We start from the raw sequence: 20,991 nt of genomic DNA, 5'->3' as shown, positions 1-20,991 counted from the left end.
AATACATGGATTTTTTGTTCTTGCTGCTGACCAGAAATAGGTGAATGGATAGGAAAAGGTAACTAGAAGTTGTATGAAGTAGAAAGCTGTCTTCTAATGTGTTTTCTTATCCTAGTTTGCTATCCTTTATTATTATTTGTTTGAAAAAATTCATAAATGGATATTGGCTACTCCCTTTTTTAAAAAGGTAATAATTGAAGTTTTCCAATAAAAAAGGCTTGAAAACCTGATTTCCAGAATTTTTGATCTTGAAATTATTTTACAGTTTTCTTGGAGAACTAAACCATTGTTTTTACCATTGACATTATGGTATCTCTTTATCCGCTATTAATGAAGGAGACAAATTTATTTAAAAGTAGACACATTAGAAAGAACTATATTTTATTTCAGTAGAGTCCTCAGAAATTGTTATAAAAAAACGTAAAGAAGCACTATAGAGATAAATTCATTGAGACATCAGAAAATTTGACCATAAGAATAATAGAAAGAATACCCAAAACCCAACAATGACGATTTGAGAGATTGGTGGGAAATGACAGGGAGGAAATAAAAGATGAATATAGAGACAATATTATTCAGCTATGAAAACAGTGGGCTTTTAAAACCAGATTGCTACTGGAAGTGGGAAAACTACTGAGGCTTTTAATAATCTATTGTGTAGATATATATAGACTGTGTTATACCACCATGCTGGAAAGGCATTATGACCTACATGTCTTCGTTGCTGATAGTAAAATCAAGTGTTTTCCTTCCTGGTGTCACTACTTTTACCTGCCATTCTCCACAACTTGTGTTATGTGTTATGTTTCGATGTCAGTATTTAATGAAGAACTGTTCATTGACCTCTTCTGTTAAAAAGAATATAAGGTGAAGATGATGATTGAAATGATTAGTGCCTTCTTGATATTCTTAGTCTAAGGAATCTCATGAAACTATTTTTTACGTGTTTAACAGGATTCTTATTCTGAAGGGGCTTCCAGCTTTTCAATGACTCATATTCCTTTTTAGATAATCCCAAACAAATGAAAATTTAATCTTGTGCATTTATCAGATTAAGGTTACATAAAATCAGTAACTATTTAAAAATACACTATATTTATTAAGCATACCTTCAATCATTTAGATGAGGCATTGTTAGTCTCATTGTGTTATATCTTTCAATTTTGATACCCCTTACCTCAACTTACTTTGTTTCAGGTCTAAGTTCATATTGCAAAGTGTACGTATTTTATTAATGATGTATTTTAATTTATCTATAATGGAAAAGACCAACATTTATTTATATTCTTGTTTCTTCTGATTGTGAAGTTTTGACATATTTTATATAGTCTTAGACATGTATTTTCTTGTTCCGTGCATCTCTGTAAAACATCAGATCTGGATTGCCAGTGCTGGGAGTGTCAAAACACACATGTTGAAAATTTACTAATATAAGTAAAGTGCTAGCATATAAATAGCTAAAAGGGATGAGAATAAATGTCTAGTAATGATATGGATGTGACCAATCATGTGTAAGCTAACAGAAAGCATATCCCTGATAAAAATCTAGGTCAATAAGAACTTTTTAAAGTAGTAATCTAATAAAATTAAATACTGCTTAATGTACATAGCTCTGATGTGCAGCTGGTAATAAAAATGGGTAGATTTACTAATTAATATAATTCTTTTGATGAGCTGAATATTAAAGAGGTCTCTAATATCATGTTTCTTTTAGATACACAGTGAACTGTGTCAACTGAATGTACTGTTATTATAACTGCTTAGCCTGAATGTTTATTTTCACTGACATTTATTCATCCATCAAATAAACACCAAAGCTGGGCTTTCAGAGTGAGACAGCTGATGACAGTTACAACTACCCCTTTAAGTTTTGCTGAGTATTTCTAGCATACTAGTAAGGCATTAGAAGAAAACCACATTTTATTCTTAAAATGTTGCTTTTAGCTGTCATTGAGTACCTATGATGTGCCAGGTGATTTGCCTGTACTATTTCTAATTTGTGCAGTTTTCCAAAGTATAAGGTATTCTTGTCCTCATTTTACAGATGAGTACATTGGGCCTCAGAGAACTTGAATAACTGTCCAAGGTCATACATAATTGAATTAGGATTTGAACTCAGGTTCATCTGATTCTAAAATCCATTTTCTTCCCAGCTGCATAAGTTCTTCATTTGAAACATCTAGTTGTGAAAAATACTGTTTTCACTTTCAAATCTTTAAAAATACCCAACAGATAGTGAATCAAAGCATACCAATGCATGTTAGGAACTACGTTTGTAAACTTTTGATGCACTTTTAGACAAAAGTCAGTAATTTTGCCTTCTCTATTTGGATTCTAATATCCTAGTGTACAATAATTAGGATGTTTGTGCCAATGCAGATGAAATGTCCACAGTATCAAAAGAACTACCCGTCATTTGTGAATCATATTTGGTAACCTTTATTTGAATGAATTTGTATCACCTCACTCAGATAAAAATGGGTTTCCTAGTGGGTGATGTGTCAATAGGCCTTTGAAGAAGGCAACTCTGCAGACGCTAGCCCTGCCATTCCAGGTGTGATAGCACAGTGAGGGTGAAAGAGACCCACAGGTAACATGGCCCAACTCTTCCTTGTGGTAATGGAGCATGAACAGAACTCAAGTGACCTCCTGCTCAATCCAGTGCCTTTTTTCCCCACTCTCCTGAGCAGCAGCTCAAAAATGTTACATTAAGACCTTATTTAAGATCAGAAATCACTCTGAAAACGTTTAATTCGATTGGCTGTTTGTTTTCAAAAACTTCTTTTAAAGAAAGTTTTTCTATCATAAACAGCCCAAATATTCATTTTTTAGGCCTATATGTGAATACCAGTCCATATTTTAAATGTATTAAAACTCATATATGAGAATCGGAGGCAAAGTAGTAAAAAAAAAAAATCAGATTAAAGGTATGAAATGCTTAGAAAACATTTCTAAAAAGAATATACAAGGTTTTATTAATTCTATTTGGTGTTTTGAAATTGCCTTTCCACTAAAGCTCTCTAAACACTTTGCATTGTAAAGTTTACAGGTTTCTATTAGCTTTTTGGATATGAAATTACAAGTGAAGTTTAATATTTCCATGTAACAGATTTAGAAAATGACCAGTAGGATACTTGGTGACATTCCTCAAGTTGTAAAGCAAAGCTCTGGTGGATCTGGCAACCAAACCCCAATCAGTTCCTGATTCTCAGTCCAAACACTCAAACTGCTGAATGCAGGTATGTTCTGAAATCCATCACTCGTGTACATTTAAAGCAACTTTCAGTTTATGAAGTGAGATAAGTTTCAACACTTAAGTGGTTCCAGCACGTGTCCTGTGGTGTTTTGGTTTAGGGAGGAATTCAAAATCCAGTACCCCTGACTGACAAATTTCATCAAGTCCATGCCTTTTTGGGCCTCTGACTGCTGCCCGCCTGTTTACGATAGAACAAAAACACACATGCCAGTAACCTGGACCTCTGCTGAGGACCCAGCCCTGTCAGTGTCCGCATGACAACCCATCCTTCCATGGCCCTGTGGGTTTTCACAATTTTCAAAGAAGCAAAAAGATTTAGATTATTCTGCTAACCAACTTAATAACTGAACCTTACCTCCCTCCAATATGATAAAGTCATTAAATATAACTTTTTCACTTTAAAATGCCTTTTATATTCTCACTTTGTTTTCTAATAAAAAACATTTAATCAACTCTTCTAAAACACATGAAAATGTAGTCCTGTGAAAGGGCAGAGTATGAGTTTGTACCAAAAGAGAAAACAATTCAATCATTTATTTGCCTTAACTCTTAAAGATATACATTGACTAACAAGAATATAAATAAACCTATGAATAAATTTTGCTCATGAATATTTATATATATATATATATTTTTTTTTTTTAACTCTGGAAAAGAAAGTGTTTTTTTTCCAGCACAAAATACATTTGATTGAAACTCAGTGCAGCCACTAATAGGGTAGGTATAAGAAAATAAGAGATCACAAAAGAATGCTTTGGATAAAATATTGCAAAGTGCAAGCTTGGTTTTTTGTTCTATGTATGTATTTATTCTCAGAGCATGCCAGTAAAGAAAATAAAGGGAAATTGTCATTTCCTTCATTTGAGGTTATAGTTGCAAAAAGATTATGGGATAAAAATACTCCAGGATGGATTGTTCTATGTTAGCTGTCTCAGGATATGGGACGTTTGTGTGGAAATAAGCCTCTAGTCTTTTATAGACTTATGTAGAATGAAAAAAGGCAGAGACTCCTTTAAGGTTGTGACTGAATTAATAATAATTGCTATTGAAAGTATTTCCACCCAAGTTTTTAAATGCCTAGATTTTACGCCTCACCTGATTGATGCATAGGCTTCTAGGTTGAAACTTGCCCTCTGCTCTTGTTTTTTAACCAAATACCAAAACTATATTAAAATCTTCATTATGTGATAAAAATCTATGTCTATTCTTTTAGTTAAATTTTTGCAAAATGAGCCATTTCTTCTTTGCTGTAAGTTATTTTTACAACAGGCAGTGTCTTGCTGTTTAAGAAGGTTTCCTAATATCAGGGTTACACCACTTGCTTTGTTTACATATTCCAGGTTTAATGTTTCCTTGTGTACAAAAAGAGGAGTTAAAATATGTTCAAATTTAGACACTGAGTCTATGTAATCAAAGGTGATAACAACTCAGAGTGGTGTGATATGCTTACTGATTCAATGATCTATTTTGTACCTTTCAAGAAATAAATTGTCCCAGTGTGCAAATTGGGGGAATTTTATTCTATTGCAACACACTAAGCTCACTTCTAAAATCACTAGAAATCCTTCAGTTCTCAAGGGGATGCCTAAGCTATTATTTACTAAAATCAAGTGGTCTAAGAACATTGAAGCAGCTTCTAAAAGTACCTAAATTCTAGGCAGTAATGTCAACTCTACAAAGACTTGACTCATTAAAAATAATTCTTAAACATTTTCCTAGTGTCATCAAAATAAATTTCATTTCCATGTGCATGGAGTACTAAATAAATCAAATCATAAACTTCCTACCTTCGAGGAACTTATATCAAACAACATTAATGCTAACAAAGCAAAGAGTAGAGTAAAAATTATTTTCTAAGAATTATACTTCTTGCAAAGTCAAAGTAACAACTCACCTTTTTACAGATTAGGAATGGAACTAGACAAACAGAAGTCTGAAGGAGTTGCTGAGATACTCCTGGGGTAGGAGCTAGTCCAGGGAAATTCTAAATATCTATCCAAGACCCATGGGTACGGGTATAAGAAAGAGTAGTATTTATCACAAATGCCCCAGAGCGGAGCTCCTGTGCTGCACGACTCCACAGGGATACCTCTCACTTTAGAGTCTGATAAACATGCTTCCTGGAACACAACTCCATAGACCATCCCCCACGGAGTTGAGCAACTGAGAGGCCTGATCCTAAAGCAGTGTTTTTCAAACTTATTTTTACTTTTAACCACGGCAAGAAATTAACTTGCATTCCATTTAACTAGAGATATGTTTTGAATGTACAACAAAAGTTTCCTGAAAAAAACACTCTGTGTGATGCACTCTGACATTTTAGATCCCATTCTATCTTATCCTATCTTATTCTATTTCTTTTTTTTATGACAGTCATGATCTACTGAAATGATTTCATCACTCACCAGCAGAACATGACCCAGCACTCACGTGTATAAGTTAACAGACACAGTTTCCACAAATTAATATCCCAGTTATGCAATGTACTCTTTTTTTTTTCTTTTCTATTTCATTTATCAAAATATACTGGTTTGGGGGCATACTAAATCGATTTTACAGTCTTAAATAGGTCTAAGCACTGTCTTAGAATATTCATGAGGTAATTAACTCAGCAAATATTTATTGAATACCTAGTATGTGCTCTGCACTGTTTAACACTGAAAATAAAATAGTCACAATGGAAGGATACAAAGTTAACTATTCATAATCTAGAATCTCTACTTGCTCTGCTCATTAAACAAAATGAGATAAACTTCCAGTTGGTATATTGATGGATGGAGCATTTTAACTGTTATTCTAGCATTTTGAGAGAACAGAAATCCTACCAAGCAGGAGACTTAACCTCTTCTCTCAGCATTTGCTTCTTTACAATAAATATTAAGAAAAATATGATAAAAAGCATTTGTAAAAAAAAAACCAAAAATCTTTGTTACTTGAGAAACAGTGAAAAATCTCAAGCAATTTTTTTCATTTCAACAGTTTTCAGAGTAATTCTATGTATTAATAAAGGAAGCAGAAGTGATCAGTAGTAAAACACCCTTTTTTTTGTCTGACCCCATTACCACCCGAAGACTGGCCTCGCCTCCTCAACACGGTCATAATCACTCAGACCTCATATTCCAAGATTCAAGCTACAGTCCTTCCACTGTTCTTTCCTCTTCCCTAAGAGGTTGGCCCTGTTGAGGGTGGAGACTATTTCCTCAGATACTGCCACTGATCCCTTTCCCCTCTTCCTTTTCTCCTAAGTTGTGTTGGTTTTGGGTCCCTCCCTCCCTTCCTTATGGAGAACAAATAGACACTAGTCCCTAGGGCTTCCTGCCTACTTCTGGTAAAGGAATGCTAGGAATTTACATCAGGATCCAAAACACAAAGATAGAGTTTGGTATATTTTTGTAAATACATATTACCTTATCATTACTAAGGCTTGGGAAAATAATATCTTGTTGGAAGATCTAGACCTCATAAAAGTTATCTTTCAATTTTTTAAATCCTTTAAATATAGAAGAGAAAATTTTACTATTTCCATGGGATTGAAAAGTGAATTATATTTATTAGACTCACTAGGGCATGATATTTTCTCTTGTCTCTAGAAGCATTCGTTTTTATTAAGGATTATCATTGACCCTGTTTGCAATTAAAGTACACTGGCCAAAGCAAATGATAAAGGTCAAATAGTGAAGGAGTATGTTCCATATGATGTATTTCTTAGGTTCTTGAATTTATGGATAAAAACCAGTATTGGGGCATATCAATTAAGAAAAAGTTTTCTAGCATTAAGTAGTATTTATTCAAAATTGAAGCTATAGATCAAACTGGTAAAATGACATTTTAAAACGAGCTTTATGCCCTCTCTTGTACACATACAAAGACATGTACAACAATATTATTAATACTTAAGGACTAACCATGAGAGAGTTTAGCATGATATGAACAATGACTCTTCTCAAAGAATATTGGTGACGAAGAAGAGAAATAACTCTAAAGAAGTAGACATTACCTTTGTTTTGAAAAGCAGTGTTTAAAAAATGAGGCAAATAAAACACCTCAAGAATGAAATTGTTAGTAATAGGAAAACATCCTTTAAAAAATCCTTAAAAAAATTACTGATGCTATTTCTGTATACACACACATATACAGACACACACACACACATCATAAATTATATGTGTGTGCAAAGAATACTGTTTATATCTGGAAATCTACCCCACTGGAAAAAGCTACCACTGTTGTTTCCTAATTGTACTGGACTATCTCAGTGTCTGATTGGGTGTCTAGGCATGTGATCTCACACCAGGAAAATTTATTTGGATGGCTTTCCAGTCTTATTTCCTACTTCTTTAAAAGTAACAGAAACAATGAGAAAAAGAAGTTATGCCAGTTCATGGTGCTGCTGGCTGGTGTGAAATAATAATTTTTTCTAATTAAAGGACTTCTCCAGCTTACTAACTTGTTCGAGGCTCCCAGCTGCCTTTTAGTTATTTAACTGCTAAATGTTTAGTGAATAGTTTGCTATTTTAAAAACTCTTTTAAAAAAACTCTTTCCCTCATTAGATTAAGCTCAAAACATCTTAGCTGCCAAAAGAAAACTCAGCTTTAAGAAAACTTTTTCCCCACATGCTTCAACAGACCACAGGTTTTTATGCAGAACTATGAAGTAAGTTCACCAGAGAATGCCTGTTCAAGATTAAGTGCTTCAGAAATAAGCAATTTCCAATTTCCCTCCTGCTATAAAAATTCAGGATCTTCTTTCAATGACCCCAAGCATTAATGAGTTGACTTTAAGAATTCAGAGTACTTTGGGATGGACGTCTTCCTCCATAAGATTATTTTAACTCCCCAGCACACTTGGGAGTCTTCTAAAGTAACTTGACATCTTTCAGCCATCTCCTTTCCAGCATCCCTTATCTCCTGGCATTGGACCAATCATACCCTACAGAGTCAGTTTTCACTTTTCTCCACAAATGGGTGGTATTCTCTCCTCCACATACACACTTGCCACACACACACACAGCATCAAGTGATCTGATTCCTAGAAGTTGAATGCAAGTTTTACGATCTTAATAGATTGATTCAACCAACACTTTTTGAATGCTAACCACGTGCCAGAGACTCTTAGGTCTTGGAAATACGGAGGGAAATAAGAAGTGATCCTTGCCTTTAATGGTTTAGAAAGATGATTTTAAATTTCTTCACTGCTTATCTAAGGCAGCAGGTTTAACCATGGGTGGGAGGGCTTGGGTGTGTAGGAAAGCAGCATACAGTATTTTCAGTCATATTTCTTTGTTCTGAGGATACATAGGACTCTATTACCCTCCATACATTTTATTATCTCCTTGCCTTTTTAAAAAATTACTTTGCTTCTACTTAGAAGCCTTTTCTATCTCCTTTTCCACTCTCAAATCCCAGATCAAATGTTACCACTTGCTTAGTTTTTCCTGACACCTTCAGTTTTACAATTGCCCCCTTGTTATATACCTGCTATTGTTCCTGGCATATTGCCTTGTAGTTATACTAGATACGTGAAAAGAGCTTTAAAATTTCCTGGTTTGTAATAAGCTCTCAAAAAATGTATATTTGAGAGAGACAGAGAGATCTGTGTGTTTATCACATTGCCTAAACTCTGAGTTCCTTAAAGAAAGGGCAGGGTGTTGTATTGTTGTTGTTTATTTGTTTGTATCACCATTTCTACCCTTTTGTTCAGTAGAGTGTACTTGATTGTTGAATTGGTGTGTTGAAAATTAGAGAAAATAAAAAATATGCCTGATCCGCATATTAGCCTTAAGAAGCTTGTGGTATTCACCTGCTTCTTGTTTGTAATGCAAAAATATACCCAAAGTAGCTATATTTTCTTTATTGTCATTCCTCAAGAATATTTAGATGGAGAATTTTTAGAATAATGTCCCCAAATGACTACTTTCATGAATCCTCAATGTGGATGTTTCTCTCTTACAAAATAAAGATAAAAGAATAATAACCTCTACATAAATCCTTCATCTACAAAGCCTTGTCATATACACACTAGAGTATTTTGAAAATGTACTCTGACTGATTAAAGGAATGGGTGATCTGTACGTTTAAATATGCCGTTATTATTTAACAGATAGGGGAAAAGGCCATAGATAGTGATTACTAGTAAAGAGTTTTTATTAGCTTGTTTAAAAAGATGGTTTCGAAACGCAAATAAAGCACATACCTATTTAACGGAAATAGCAGAAAGATTTAAGAAGCAATGAAATGTTTAAGGTGTTGATTGTTTTATTACAAATCTGAATTAATATTTAAAGAATTGTATACCACATGCCTACTTCGGCATTTTGTCTCCTTTAAATGAAACAGAGCTTAAAAAAAAAAAAAAATACCACAACAGCTAGGAAAAATTGCAAAGTCGTGCTATAGAGATATATATGTTGGATGTGCTGATTTATACTTACTACTATTACCATGTCATCACAACTAACTGCAGCTACTAATGTCGATAATGATGACAATGGTAACTCCTTTTATTTGTATACTTTTACACATTGCAAGCCTTTCACTTACCTATTTTTGAGTCTCACAACAATCATGCCAATGAGTTTCCTTAGGAAAAATTCAAAGGTAGGAAAGTTTCATATGCAGGAAGATGTCCATTTGTGTGTTATATATAATGATGAAAAAATCAAAATGTAAATGCCAAACTTTATTGGATCAATAAATATGATCAATCCATATGCTACATGGTTTAAAATATTAGTATGGAATTTTTATGTCAGAAAGAAAAAATTATTGTGGTAGTCTGTTAGGAGGAAACAAGAATAATATATAGTTATATTTGTACTACTATTACAACTATGGAATCATTTCTGTGTATTTGAACAAGGCCTCAATGGTAACATGGTCAAATTTAAAGTTTGTTATGATGACATGTAGCACAGCAGTAAAGTGTTTGAATTATTTTAGATTTTCAGTAACACTGGTATTGTTCATAATAACATATACATGTTTAATATTTTAATAAATTAAGTGTATGTGCTTATAATATTTGCCAAATGCATGTATTAAATGAAACAATGCATTTCTTTAGGGTAAGACATTTTTCAAAAAAATGATTGTAGGTTCCTTCAACAGAATGTGATTCTCACCCTCCCCACCCCACCCCTTGTGCATCTGGATCACCAGGGGTGATTTCAAAGAATACTACTGCCCAGGCTGCACCCCAAGAGATGAGTTTTCAGCTGATCTTGGATAGGGTCCAGACATTGGTTTGTTTGTTTTTAAGTTCTCTAGGTAATTATTTTGTGTAGCTTGGATTGATAACAACTAAAACAATTATAATACACAACTGAAATTTTATTATTAAGTTCCCTGAATTTAACATACATTACTTTAGTATACTTTAATATATACATCTTTAGCATACATAAGACTTTCAAGGTTAAGAATGCTATTTGGAAAAAAAAAAAGAATGCTATTTGGGTGAAGACTGGTCTGATTTAAGGAATCATGAGTATAAAGTATCTTTATGCTATTAGAATGACAAAGATTTAAAAATAATGATAAAACACAGTGTTGGTGAGAAAAATGAGCGCTGCCTACATTGTTTATAGAAATATAAATTGAATATATATTGATCAGCTTCACTGGAGGCAGTCTGACAATATCTATCCAGAGCTTTAAAAATATGTAAACGCTTTGTCCCTGGAATTCCACTTTTAAGCATTTTCCCTTAGAAAATAATTGAGCATATTGGCAAAGATGAGTTAATAAGAATGTTTATCATAGTGTTGCTTGAAATAGTAAAAGATTGTAAACAATTGAAATATCCACAACAATGGATTGAATCAATTATGTATATCCATACATGATACTAGTAAAATGGATCTATAGTTAACATGAAAGGATATTCACAATATATTGATAAATGAAAAAAAGCTGCAAAACAATATGATTCCATTCTTGTTAAAAAATATATGTAACATGTATATATATGTCTGCATATGTATATACATATAGGTGGGAAAAGCCCAGAAAACTATACACTAAAATATTAATAGTTATCTACATAGGTACTTTTTATTTTCTGTTTTGTATTCTCATGCATATTCTATGTGGGGGTTTTTTTTCCACTAAAGGAAAGTACTGGTATTATAAATATAGAACAAAAACTTTTTTTTAAATGTAAAAATATATTTTGAAAAATGAAGCATTGTTACTTTTATCTACCCAATTGAATGGACTACAGCACAACTTCCTCCATTTTCACCTTGTCTGGTTGTGAAAAACAAAATATTTGATAGTTAGAAACAGGTATTGCTTCAAGTACTAAGCTTCTTCAATATATTCATGTTCAAAGTAAGTCAAGAAGTATGAAGTCAAACTAGTTTCATTAACATGTCAAATCATCTCTAATTACAGTTTGTCTGGCTAGAATCTACAGAGGACATGTAACATATTATTTGAAATGTATCTTGATGTATTTTTATAGAATTGTCTTCCTTAACATCCATAATTAATAAGTGGGTTTTTTTCCCTTTATTTTAGGCGGTTCAGGACCATCATCCTCCATAGCCATAGCTGGCACCAACCACCCTGCCATCACAAAGACAACATCTGTCCTTCAAGACGGCGTCATAGTCACCACCGCAGCTGGAAACCCACTGCAGAGTCAGCTGCCCATTGGGAGTGATTTTCCTTTTGTTGGCCAGGAGCACGCACTTCATTTTCCATCCAACAGCACTTCAAACAACCATCTTCCACACCCCTTGAACCCCAGCCTCCTCAGTTCTCTACCTATCTCTTTGCCAGTGAATCAACAGCATCTCCTAAACCAGAATCTATTAAATATCCTCCAGCCTTCAGCAGGAGAAGGCAAGTCTGAGATCAACCTCCACCCTTTAGGTTTTCTCAACCCGAATGTAAACGCTGCTTTAGCTTTTCTCTCCAGTGACATGGATGGGCAGGTATTGCAGCCTGTTCACTTTCAACTCTTAGCAGCCCTGCTTCAGAACCAAGCCCACGCAGCTGCCATGCTTCCCCTGCCATCTTTCAATCTGACCGTCTCAGATCTTTTGCAACAGCAAAATACCCCTTTACCCTCATTAACACAGATGACAGCCCCACCAGACCATTTGCCAAGCAATCAGTCAGAGAACAGCCGAGCTGAGACCCTTTTAACCAGCCCCCTGGGGAACCCTTTACCAAGCTTTGCAGGCAGTGACACTACTTTTAACCCCCTGTTCCTCCCAGCTGTCACTGGGGCCTCAGGATTAATGGCCTTGAATCCCCAGCTGTTGGGAGGTGTCCTGAACTCGGCATCGGCCAACACCGCTAATCATCCAGAGGTTTCCATAGCAACTTCTTCCCAGGCAACCACTACCACAACCACTACATCATCAGCAGTGGCAGCACTGACTGTCTCAACACTTGGTGGGACAGCAGTGGTGTCAATGGCAGAAACATTGCTGAATATATCTAATAATGCTGGGAATACACCTGGTCCAGCTAAACTGAACAGTAACTCTGTGGTGCCACAGCTACTTAACCCTCTACTGGGGACAGGTCTGCTTGGTAAGTTAAATTTTTTCACAAATTTTTACAAAAGAAACGTTTTTCTAATTCATTTTCTCCTTTTTAAAAAAACTCCATTTTGTCACACTATTTTTAAAAATGTTTTTGTTATGTCACAGCTTGCTTAAGGAACTAAATATAATAACACCCACACACAACCATAGTTATACAAACATGAAAATGACTTCTTCCTTTTCCCCCTATTCTAGCAATACTAAATATCATTTTAATCTGCTTTCTCTTCTAATTCTGATGCCACCTAAACCTAACCTACCCATCATTCTCTTAAGCCAAGTACAGTCTTATTTTTCAAATACTTAAAGCACAGGTGCACCTTAAAAATAACATTTATTTGAATTTTAGTTGGTGTGGCATCACAGGGTTAGTATGAGCAGCTGCACTGTGGATGAAAACGGTTTGAGGAAGTGTTTTTCCATGTGATCCCTAAATAAACAAAACTAAATGCTTATCCAGCAAAATAAGAAGCAAGGCATAATAACATTCAAAGTTAAAGTTTGCCCAAGTTCAAGGAAACAGAAGGCCCCAATAGCTACTGCTAGATTTTCTCAAACAGTATTATTCTTTAGAACTTTGTGGCTTAAAAACAAAATCCTTTATGTAGATTGTCTTATCTCAAAAAATTTAGAAAATAATGTCAAGTATGTTCAGCTGTTTGATGTGAGTAATCGTAATATAAAGTATAGAGATGATGTCCATAAAGTCTGGAAACATAGGCAAATATACATGATATTGTCAAGGGTATCTTCAGTATCTTAAAAAAATATGTTTCCAGATTTCATGGACACCTTTACAAAAAAGTTTAATTAGTTCTATTTGGTGGTCAAATCAATGTAGTTAATTAAGTAACCTACAAAGCATTACAGATTTCAAGCTATAGGGCAATTTCTGTGACATTATCCTCAAAATAATTTTAGTGTAATTTCAAAACAAGTTAATTTTGAATTTTGAATATAAATGTAGTTATTAACTAATCCTATCTGATTATATAATATTTATTTTTAATGACTGTGACAATGAATCCTTTTGTATTATTAGCTTTCTTTACAATTTTAGTTTTAGGTAACCAAAATACAAAATACATATTTTGTATAAAAAATACACATTAAAACAAAACAAAATACATATTTCTAGACCAAATCTGATTTTATTTGATGGTATTTATTGATGACTGTGGCTTGAGAACTAAATTTTGTAAACAGGCCTGATCAGACCCACTTGTTTTAACTATCTTGTCAAATACTTATGCTTGCTAAAGCAGTTAGGACTAATATTAACTTTTAATTGTAGTTGCTCTAACAAAAATGGTTTCAAGGAATTCTATAACACTGAAAATCAATATATAAGGATTGGCTAGAGGATAGACCAAAGACTTAACTTGTCTCTCCATGATACAAAATCAAAACACTAATTGTGAAAGATGAAATTAAATAATAAAACTACTCTTTCCTTACCACTTAGTAAGACTTTGAGGAGAAAAAGAAAAAAGAATTACCATGTAAGTCTAGTTTTTAGTTTTTGTTTTAGGAATCCTCAACAAAGATAGGCATAGGACCTCCAAAGAATCACATTGACTTATATTTTATGTTTTTCAAACTATAGGTGACATGTCCTCAATAAACAGTACTTTGAATAACCATCAACTGACTCATCTACAGTCGCTGTTAAACAACAATCAGATGTTTCCTCCAACTCAGCAACAGCAGCAGATTCTTCAGGGGTACCAGAATCTCCAGGCTTTTCAAGGACAGTCCACAATTCCTTGCCCAGCTAACAATAACCCCATGGCTTGTCTGTTTCAGAACTTTCAGGTACTCTCCTTCCCTGGGTTACTTTAGTAGAAAACAATATTTAGTATTTGTTTTACTTAATTGGGGGGGAAGAGACGAAAGAAGGTAGTTATGTACCTTTTCACCTTTACTTACTATTATTTCTCAATAATGAATATTGTTAAACATTCCAGTTTTTTGTGTGAAGCATTTTATTTTGTCTGAAGCATATCACTGGTCCTTTTGGAGCTGTTAGTAAAAACTGATCATGTTATCCTGTTAAACCCTTTTGTGGTTTCGCATCGCTCCCATGATTAAAATCCACATCCTTAACATGCTTACCCTGCCTCGCTCTCCAGCCCCAGCTCTCACCACTCTCTCCCTGGCTTCAGCCACATGGTCTTCTTTTAGTTCTACAAACTGAATAAATTCATGGTAGATTAAGGAGCTGGATGGAAAGAGTAACACTAAATAAATACATGAAAAAAATATAGAAGATTTTAAAATAATCTTGGGGTAGAGAAGCCTCTTTCAGCAAGACACAAAACCAAGAAGTCAAAAAGAAAAGAGGTAACAGAATTGAATACATAAAACTTTAAAATCTGTATGACCAAAGGTATTCTAAACAAAGTTCAAGACAGGTGGCAACCTGGCAGAAAATACTTGCATAATAATAGCAAATAATTCCCATTCATAATATTTTTAAAGCCCCTACAAATTAGGAAGAAAAAAGATAATTGATTTGAAAAATGAGCAATAGAAATGAACAGACAATTCAGAGAAAATTAAATAATAATTAGTAATAAACATGAAAAGAATAATCAGAGTTATATAAATTACAACATTACTATGTTCATCAGATTGATGATATCCCTTGCTGACAGAGGCATGGGAAAATGGATTCTTTCAGATATATGTTTGTCTGATTGTATGCTGATATAGTCCTTTTGGAGGGTAAAAAAATATATATATATAAAATATATATATATTTATATATATAAAATATGTATATATAAAATATGTACATATATATACATATATTTATATACATATAAAATATGTATACATATACATATATACACACACCTCCTTTGACCCAGAAGTTCAACTTTTATGTATCTATTTTAGAGAAATCTTCAAATGTGAACAAAAGGGCACAGTCTAGAATGTTCATTACAACTTGATTTATGGCGTCAAAAATTAGAAACCACTTAAGCAACCATCAGGAGGGAAATAGTAAAATATGTTATGCTATATCCATCTATCTAGTAGTTTACAAGATTAGGTAGATTTATATAATCTGATATAGAAGATCCACAAGATTACAGAGCTCCAATACTGTAGTATTATAGAACAATACTAAAATACAATACCATTTATGTGAAAGAAAGAAAGAAGGCAGGAAGAAAGGAAGGAATGGAAGAAAGAAGGGAGACTAGATATACACCTACACACCTTAAGGTATTAAAAACAAGTCTGCAAGGATGCACTAGAACATTGATTACTTCTGAGAAAGAAATGGCATCAGAGTGGCATGCAGAAGTACAGATTTGGGTGGGGAAGTGATGAAAGCTTTTCTCTTTTCTGACAATGAGAAAATGTTCATATATGTCTTATATAATAAAAGAATTTAGAAGGAAAGAGGACGTGCTCAACCATGTCACTGAGTAAATAGGTAGATAAAGCCTGAAGGGACTCCATTAGATTTAGCAGTAAGAGCATCACCAGTGACTTGGTGGAATGCAGTTTTGGTGGAGTTGTGGGAGCAGGAACCAGACTGCAATGAATGTAAGGATGAGAAAAGAAAGAGTATGGATTACTCTTTCAAAAACTTTCAAAAACTTAACTATGAAGAACATACGAGAAACAAGGTAGTGCCCCAAGGCGGGTGTAGGTTGAATGCAAACTTGTAAAATATGAAAGCCACGCACGTAGGTGAATGCTAAAGGAAAGAGACCAAAAAAAGTGGAAGAGATTGAACATAAAGAAGAAAAGGGGTAACAGATAAGGCAAGATCCCTGAGGAGAGGCTTGGGATCCACAACATGAATGGAGGACGACTCTCAGAGAGTAGAAGGGGCTCCTCTTACACTGGGAAGCAGGACAGGATCAGGGACACATATACTGCAGAGAAGTGTGTGCTGCCAGAAGGCAGGGAATAGCAGAGTATAAGAATTATGAGAATTCTTAACCTGTGAACTTCATTATCTCTAAGTAAGGTCATTTCCTAAGAATACTGTGGGATATGGTATAGCAGCTGGCTTGAGGAAGTGGATAAATACCTGAATAGTCGTGAGAGGGAGTGATACTTAACCAGAGAATCATAGGATTGATGGGAACGTAAGCCCCCAGCTGTGGTTGGAAGCCATAAGTTCCTGTGGATAGATACTCAGCATCCTCACTGTACATATAGATATATAAGGTAGGGAGTTAAATTGATCCAAGATTGGGATTTTGTCTGATAGGTGTAGACAAGGGGAGAATGGCATGAGAGTAGTTATGTGCTGATAGATCCCAGCTTCTGGTTTAATAGGAAAGGATATAAAGACAGGAAGGGAGTGATCACTGTGGGGGGGAAAATCCAAAGTATCAAGGGTCTATAGCAGCAATTCTTAGCTGAGGTTGGTGAAATTAGAATAACTTGTGGACTTTTTCAAATTGCACTCATCATTCCTGTCCTGAGTATTGATATTCTTCCCTGGCGGGCATTCCCTCCCTTCACCACTTCCCAATCAAGCAGCACCTCTGTAGCGAGCCATTGTCACTGTTGGCAGCATGGGGGTGTCCCTCAGGCAGTGGCCTGGTAAGGTTCAAGAGTAGGCATTACTACCCTATTTAAAGACTTCAAAAATTTAGTGTCATGTCAGAAATAGTTTATTGTTAAGAAAGGGGTATATATATTTTGTTTTGTTTTATCTTATATTATATTTCACTTAGATCAGTAGAAATATCAGTGAGTTAGAAATCATTTTTAAATCTGCTTTCCTTTGTAATTTGAGCAGTGCTGGTGACAGATTTGTTTCTCTCTTTGAATTCCAAGTTGCAAAACCTGCAATGACACTGAAAACATGGAGTCATCACCTGGAAACATTTTGGTTTTGTTTTTTTTTTTTTTGCGGTACGCGGGCCTCTCACTGTTGTGGCCTCTCCTGTTGCGGAGCACAGGCTCCGGACTCGCAGGCCCAGCGGCCATGGCTCACGGGCCCAGCCTCTCTGCGGCATGTGGGATCCTCCCGGACCGGGGCACGAGCCCATGTACCCTGCTTCAGCAGGCGGACTCTCAACCACTGCGCCACCAGGGAAGCCCACCTGGAAACATTTTGTATCCAACCACCTCAACTTTAGTTTTCCTAGAGAGTGTTTAGTAATGATGATTTTTTAAAAAAACCTGTTACATGTTTTAATCAAAGAAACAGTACCCAAATATAATCAAGACATAAGGCTTTCTATACAGAGTGACTTTTAATTTCATTTTTGAGTCTTGTTCTTTCTTTATATTGCCTTCCTTGTTATATTTGTTTGTCTTCTGGTAAATCTTAAAATTATGGTCTTTCTCTTTAAGGACTTGAATATTTTTTTCTCTGTCTCTCACTGCTTCCTGTCTATTTCTTTAAGGTGAGAATGCAGGAAGATGCAGCTCTCCTAAACAAAAGAATAAGCACTCAGCCGGGGCTCACAGCACTTCCCGAAAATCCAAACACTACACTTCCACCTTTCCAAGATACATCTTGTGAGTTGCAATCGCGGATTGACCCATCTCTTGGTCAACAGGTGAAGGATGGCCTCATTGTGGGTGGCCAAGGTGATGCTTCCATAGATGCTATTTACAAAGCAGTTGTTGATGCAGCCAGCAAAGGAATGCAGGTTGTCATCACCACTGCAGTCAACAGTACAACTCAGATCAGCCCCATTCCAGCTCTGAGTGCCATGAGTGCCTTCACTGCTTCAATTGGTGACCCATTAAGTCTCCCCAGTGCTGTCAGTGCGGTCATTCATGGACGAAACATGGGCAGTGTTGATCATGATGGTAGGATGAGAAGTGTAAGAGGGGCTCGGCTGCCCAGCAATCTGGACCATGGGAAAAACTCAAACGAAGGAGATGGGTTTGAATATTTCAAGTCGGCAAGTTGCCACACATCTAAAAAACAGTGGGATGGGGAGCAAAGCCCTGGAGGGGAGCGAAACAGGTGGAAGTGTGAGGAATTTTTAGATCATCCAGACCATATCCACAATAGTCCTTGTCACGAAAGACTCAACAATGTCTCCACACTGCCATTTCTGCCTGGGGAACAGCACTCAATACTGTTACCATCAAGAAACTGTCAAGGGGATAAAATTCTGGAGGAAAATTTCAGGTATAATAACTACAAAAGAACTATGATGAGTTTTAAGGAGAGACTAGAGAACACTGTGGAAAGATGTACACACATCAATGGGAACAGACCTCGACAGAGTCGGGGCTTTGGAGAGCTGCTGAGCACCACAAAGCAAGACCTGGTCCTAGAGGAGCAATCTCCGAGCTCCTCAAATAGTTTGGAAAGTTCTCTGGTCAAAGACTACATCCATTACAATGGAGACTTTAATGCCAAAAGCATTAACGGGTGTGTACCTAGCCCTTCAGACGCTAAAAGCATTAGTAGTGAAGATGACCTAAGGAATCCAGACTCCCCCTCTTCAAATGAATTGATACATTATAGGCCAAGGACGTTCAACGTGGGCGACTTGGTCTGGGGCCAAATCAAAGGACTGACTTCCTGGCCTGGAAAATTAGTAAGAGAAGACGACGTTCACAGTTCTTGTCAACAAAGCCCCGAGGAAGGGAAGGTATACCAATCTTTATCCATTGTCAAATACTAACCTTTGTTCAGATATCAATTATTATTTTTTGTTATCACCACTTTGGATTCTTCATGACTCATTGAGGTCTCACAAACTTCCGGAGCATAAAATGAAGAGGGGATGGTTGTAGTCACCAAAATGTCGTATCGTCAAGGGGTGAGTTGTGAAGCATTTGTAGATCCCACTAGGGCTCAGGGTGGCTCTAACCCAAGAAACAGATTTCCAGAATTTTGTTAACTTTGCCTTCCTTCCTTGCATGTACCTAATTCTTCATTCATACACAGAGAATGAAGGCAAGTGGCAATGACGGGAGAAAAAAAAAATACGGTGGTTGCTGGAAACCAGCAGTGTGGCAGAGGCAGGGTTCCTCCCAGGCAGCAGGAAATGCCAGGGGACTGCGTCTCTCCTGTATGCTGACAGTGACACATAGAGCTGGCAAGAGGGTAAAATTGGGGTGGAGTTGCAGCCATTTCTGGAAGCAGCAGGTAACATCTGAGTTCAGAATGGAGTCTCCTTTCAGGAAACGTTCTGGGTCTTTATAACATATGGAAATGTTTAACCCCATAGTCTGGTTCTACTTAACACAATCTGATCACATAAATTCAATGAAAACTTCTCCATGAAACTACCATTCAATTTAGAAGAAATTAGTAGGGGTCTTCTGAGCTTCTTTTTCCCCCTCACAATTGGTAAAATTGACTCACTAGGCAAGAAATATGCAGAATGTTTAAAGTAGATAGAAAAATTTATATCCGTGCAGGAGGAGATAATAATGTACATTCCCCACATATGATGAAGAAACATGTAATTTTTCATCTCCTTAGGAAATAAAAATTCCTCTTACAGGTATATATTATTCTCTTAAAGAGTATATTGTATAAAGCTCTTTCAACTCTGCTCAAACCTCCACTGGCATTTAGGTTTCATGGCAAAGGAAACCAAAAGCATTCTTGCCAGCACAATAAAAGGATTGTCTTTCTCCAAATGACCAGGAGGTCCTTTAACCCGTTGCTTATAATGCCTAATATATACTTGTCAAGATACACTCTGGGCATAATGTTTCTACCTTTGATAAGAAAATGAATTCCATACTCCTATTCACAAAACATTTTATTGTCTAATCTCTCTGAGACCAGACAATCATTCTTTAGGTTGATAAACCTAAATATTTTTGACAGTTTATTCAAAATATAATTAGAAACAGCAAAACTGGGCTTTTATGATATAAACGGACCTGCTACACATACAAGATGTAGACATTAAACTGTTTTATAATCTCTGTGCAAATGAAACCAAGTCTTTTTTACGTGCCATTTTACCAAAAAAAGCTTAACTAAGGAAAAGATTATGGCCTCACTTTCCTGGAAACATTCTTCCTGTCCTAAATGACTTGTCTAAATATCTTTTTATGTCCTCAGGAGAATAAAGGCATGTACTTTCAACACATTTCACATTAAACAGTGGTCCTAATCTTCTGCTTAGTCTGTGTTAGCAAATTCCTGAGATTTGAGTTCCTCACTGATGTTTAAGGAGATGCACTTAAAAAAAAAAATCATTATCTAAG

At 35.5% G+C, this 20,991-nt stretch overlaps 1 protein-coding gene across 15 annotated transcripts in view; it reads left to right on the top strand.

Moving 5' to 3' along the window:
- The window catches only part of MBD5 (methyl-CpG binding domain protein 5), a 405,239-nt gene that overhangs the window by 359,065 nt on the left and 25,183 nt on the right, over positions 1–20,991 (top strand). For 13 of the 15 annotated variants that reach the window (XR_012333127.1, XM_073807732.1, XM_033860207.2 and 10 more), the window contains 3 exons: positions 11,777–12,802; positions 14,423–14,631; positions 18,204–19,412. Coding sequence is in view for 14 of the 15 variants with exons in the window: in XM_073807732.1 (XP_073663833.1) it covers positions 11,777–12,802; positions 14,423–14,631; positions 18,204–19,412 (2,444 nt within the window). In the remaining variant the exon portion in view is untranslated. The remainder of the gene's footprint in view (positions 1–11,776; positions 12,803–14,422; positions 14,632–18,203; positions 19,413–20,991) is intronic. The other 2 variants (XM_019925538.3, XM_073807733.1) reach the window with 2 other exon arrangements.

This window comes from Tursiops truncatus, chromosome 7 (assembly GCF_011762595.2).
Source record: "Tursiops truncatus isolate mTurTru1 chromosome 7, mTurTru1.mat.Y, whole genome shotgun sequence".
Taxonomy (NCBI): Eukaryota; Metazoa; Chordata; class Mammalia; order Artiodactyla; family Delphinidae; genus Tursiops; species Tursiops truncatus.
The sequence above is the reverse complement of the archived record's forward strand: the minus strand, read 5'-3'. Positions and strand labels throughout refer to the sequence as shown.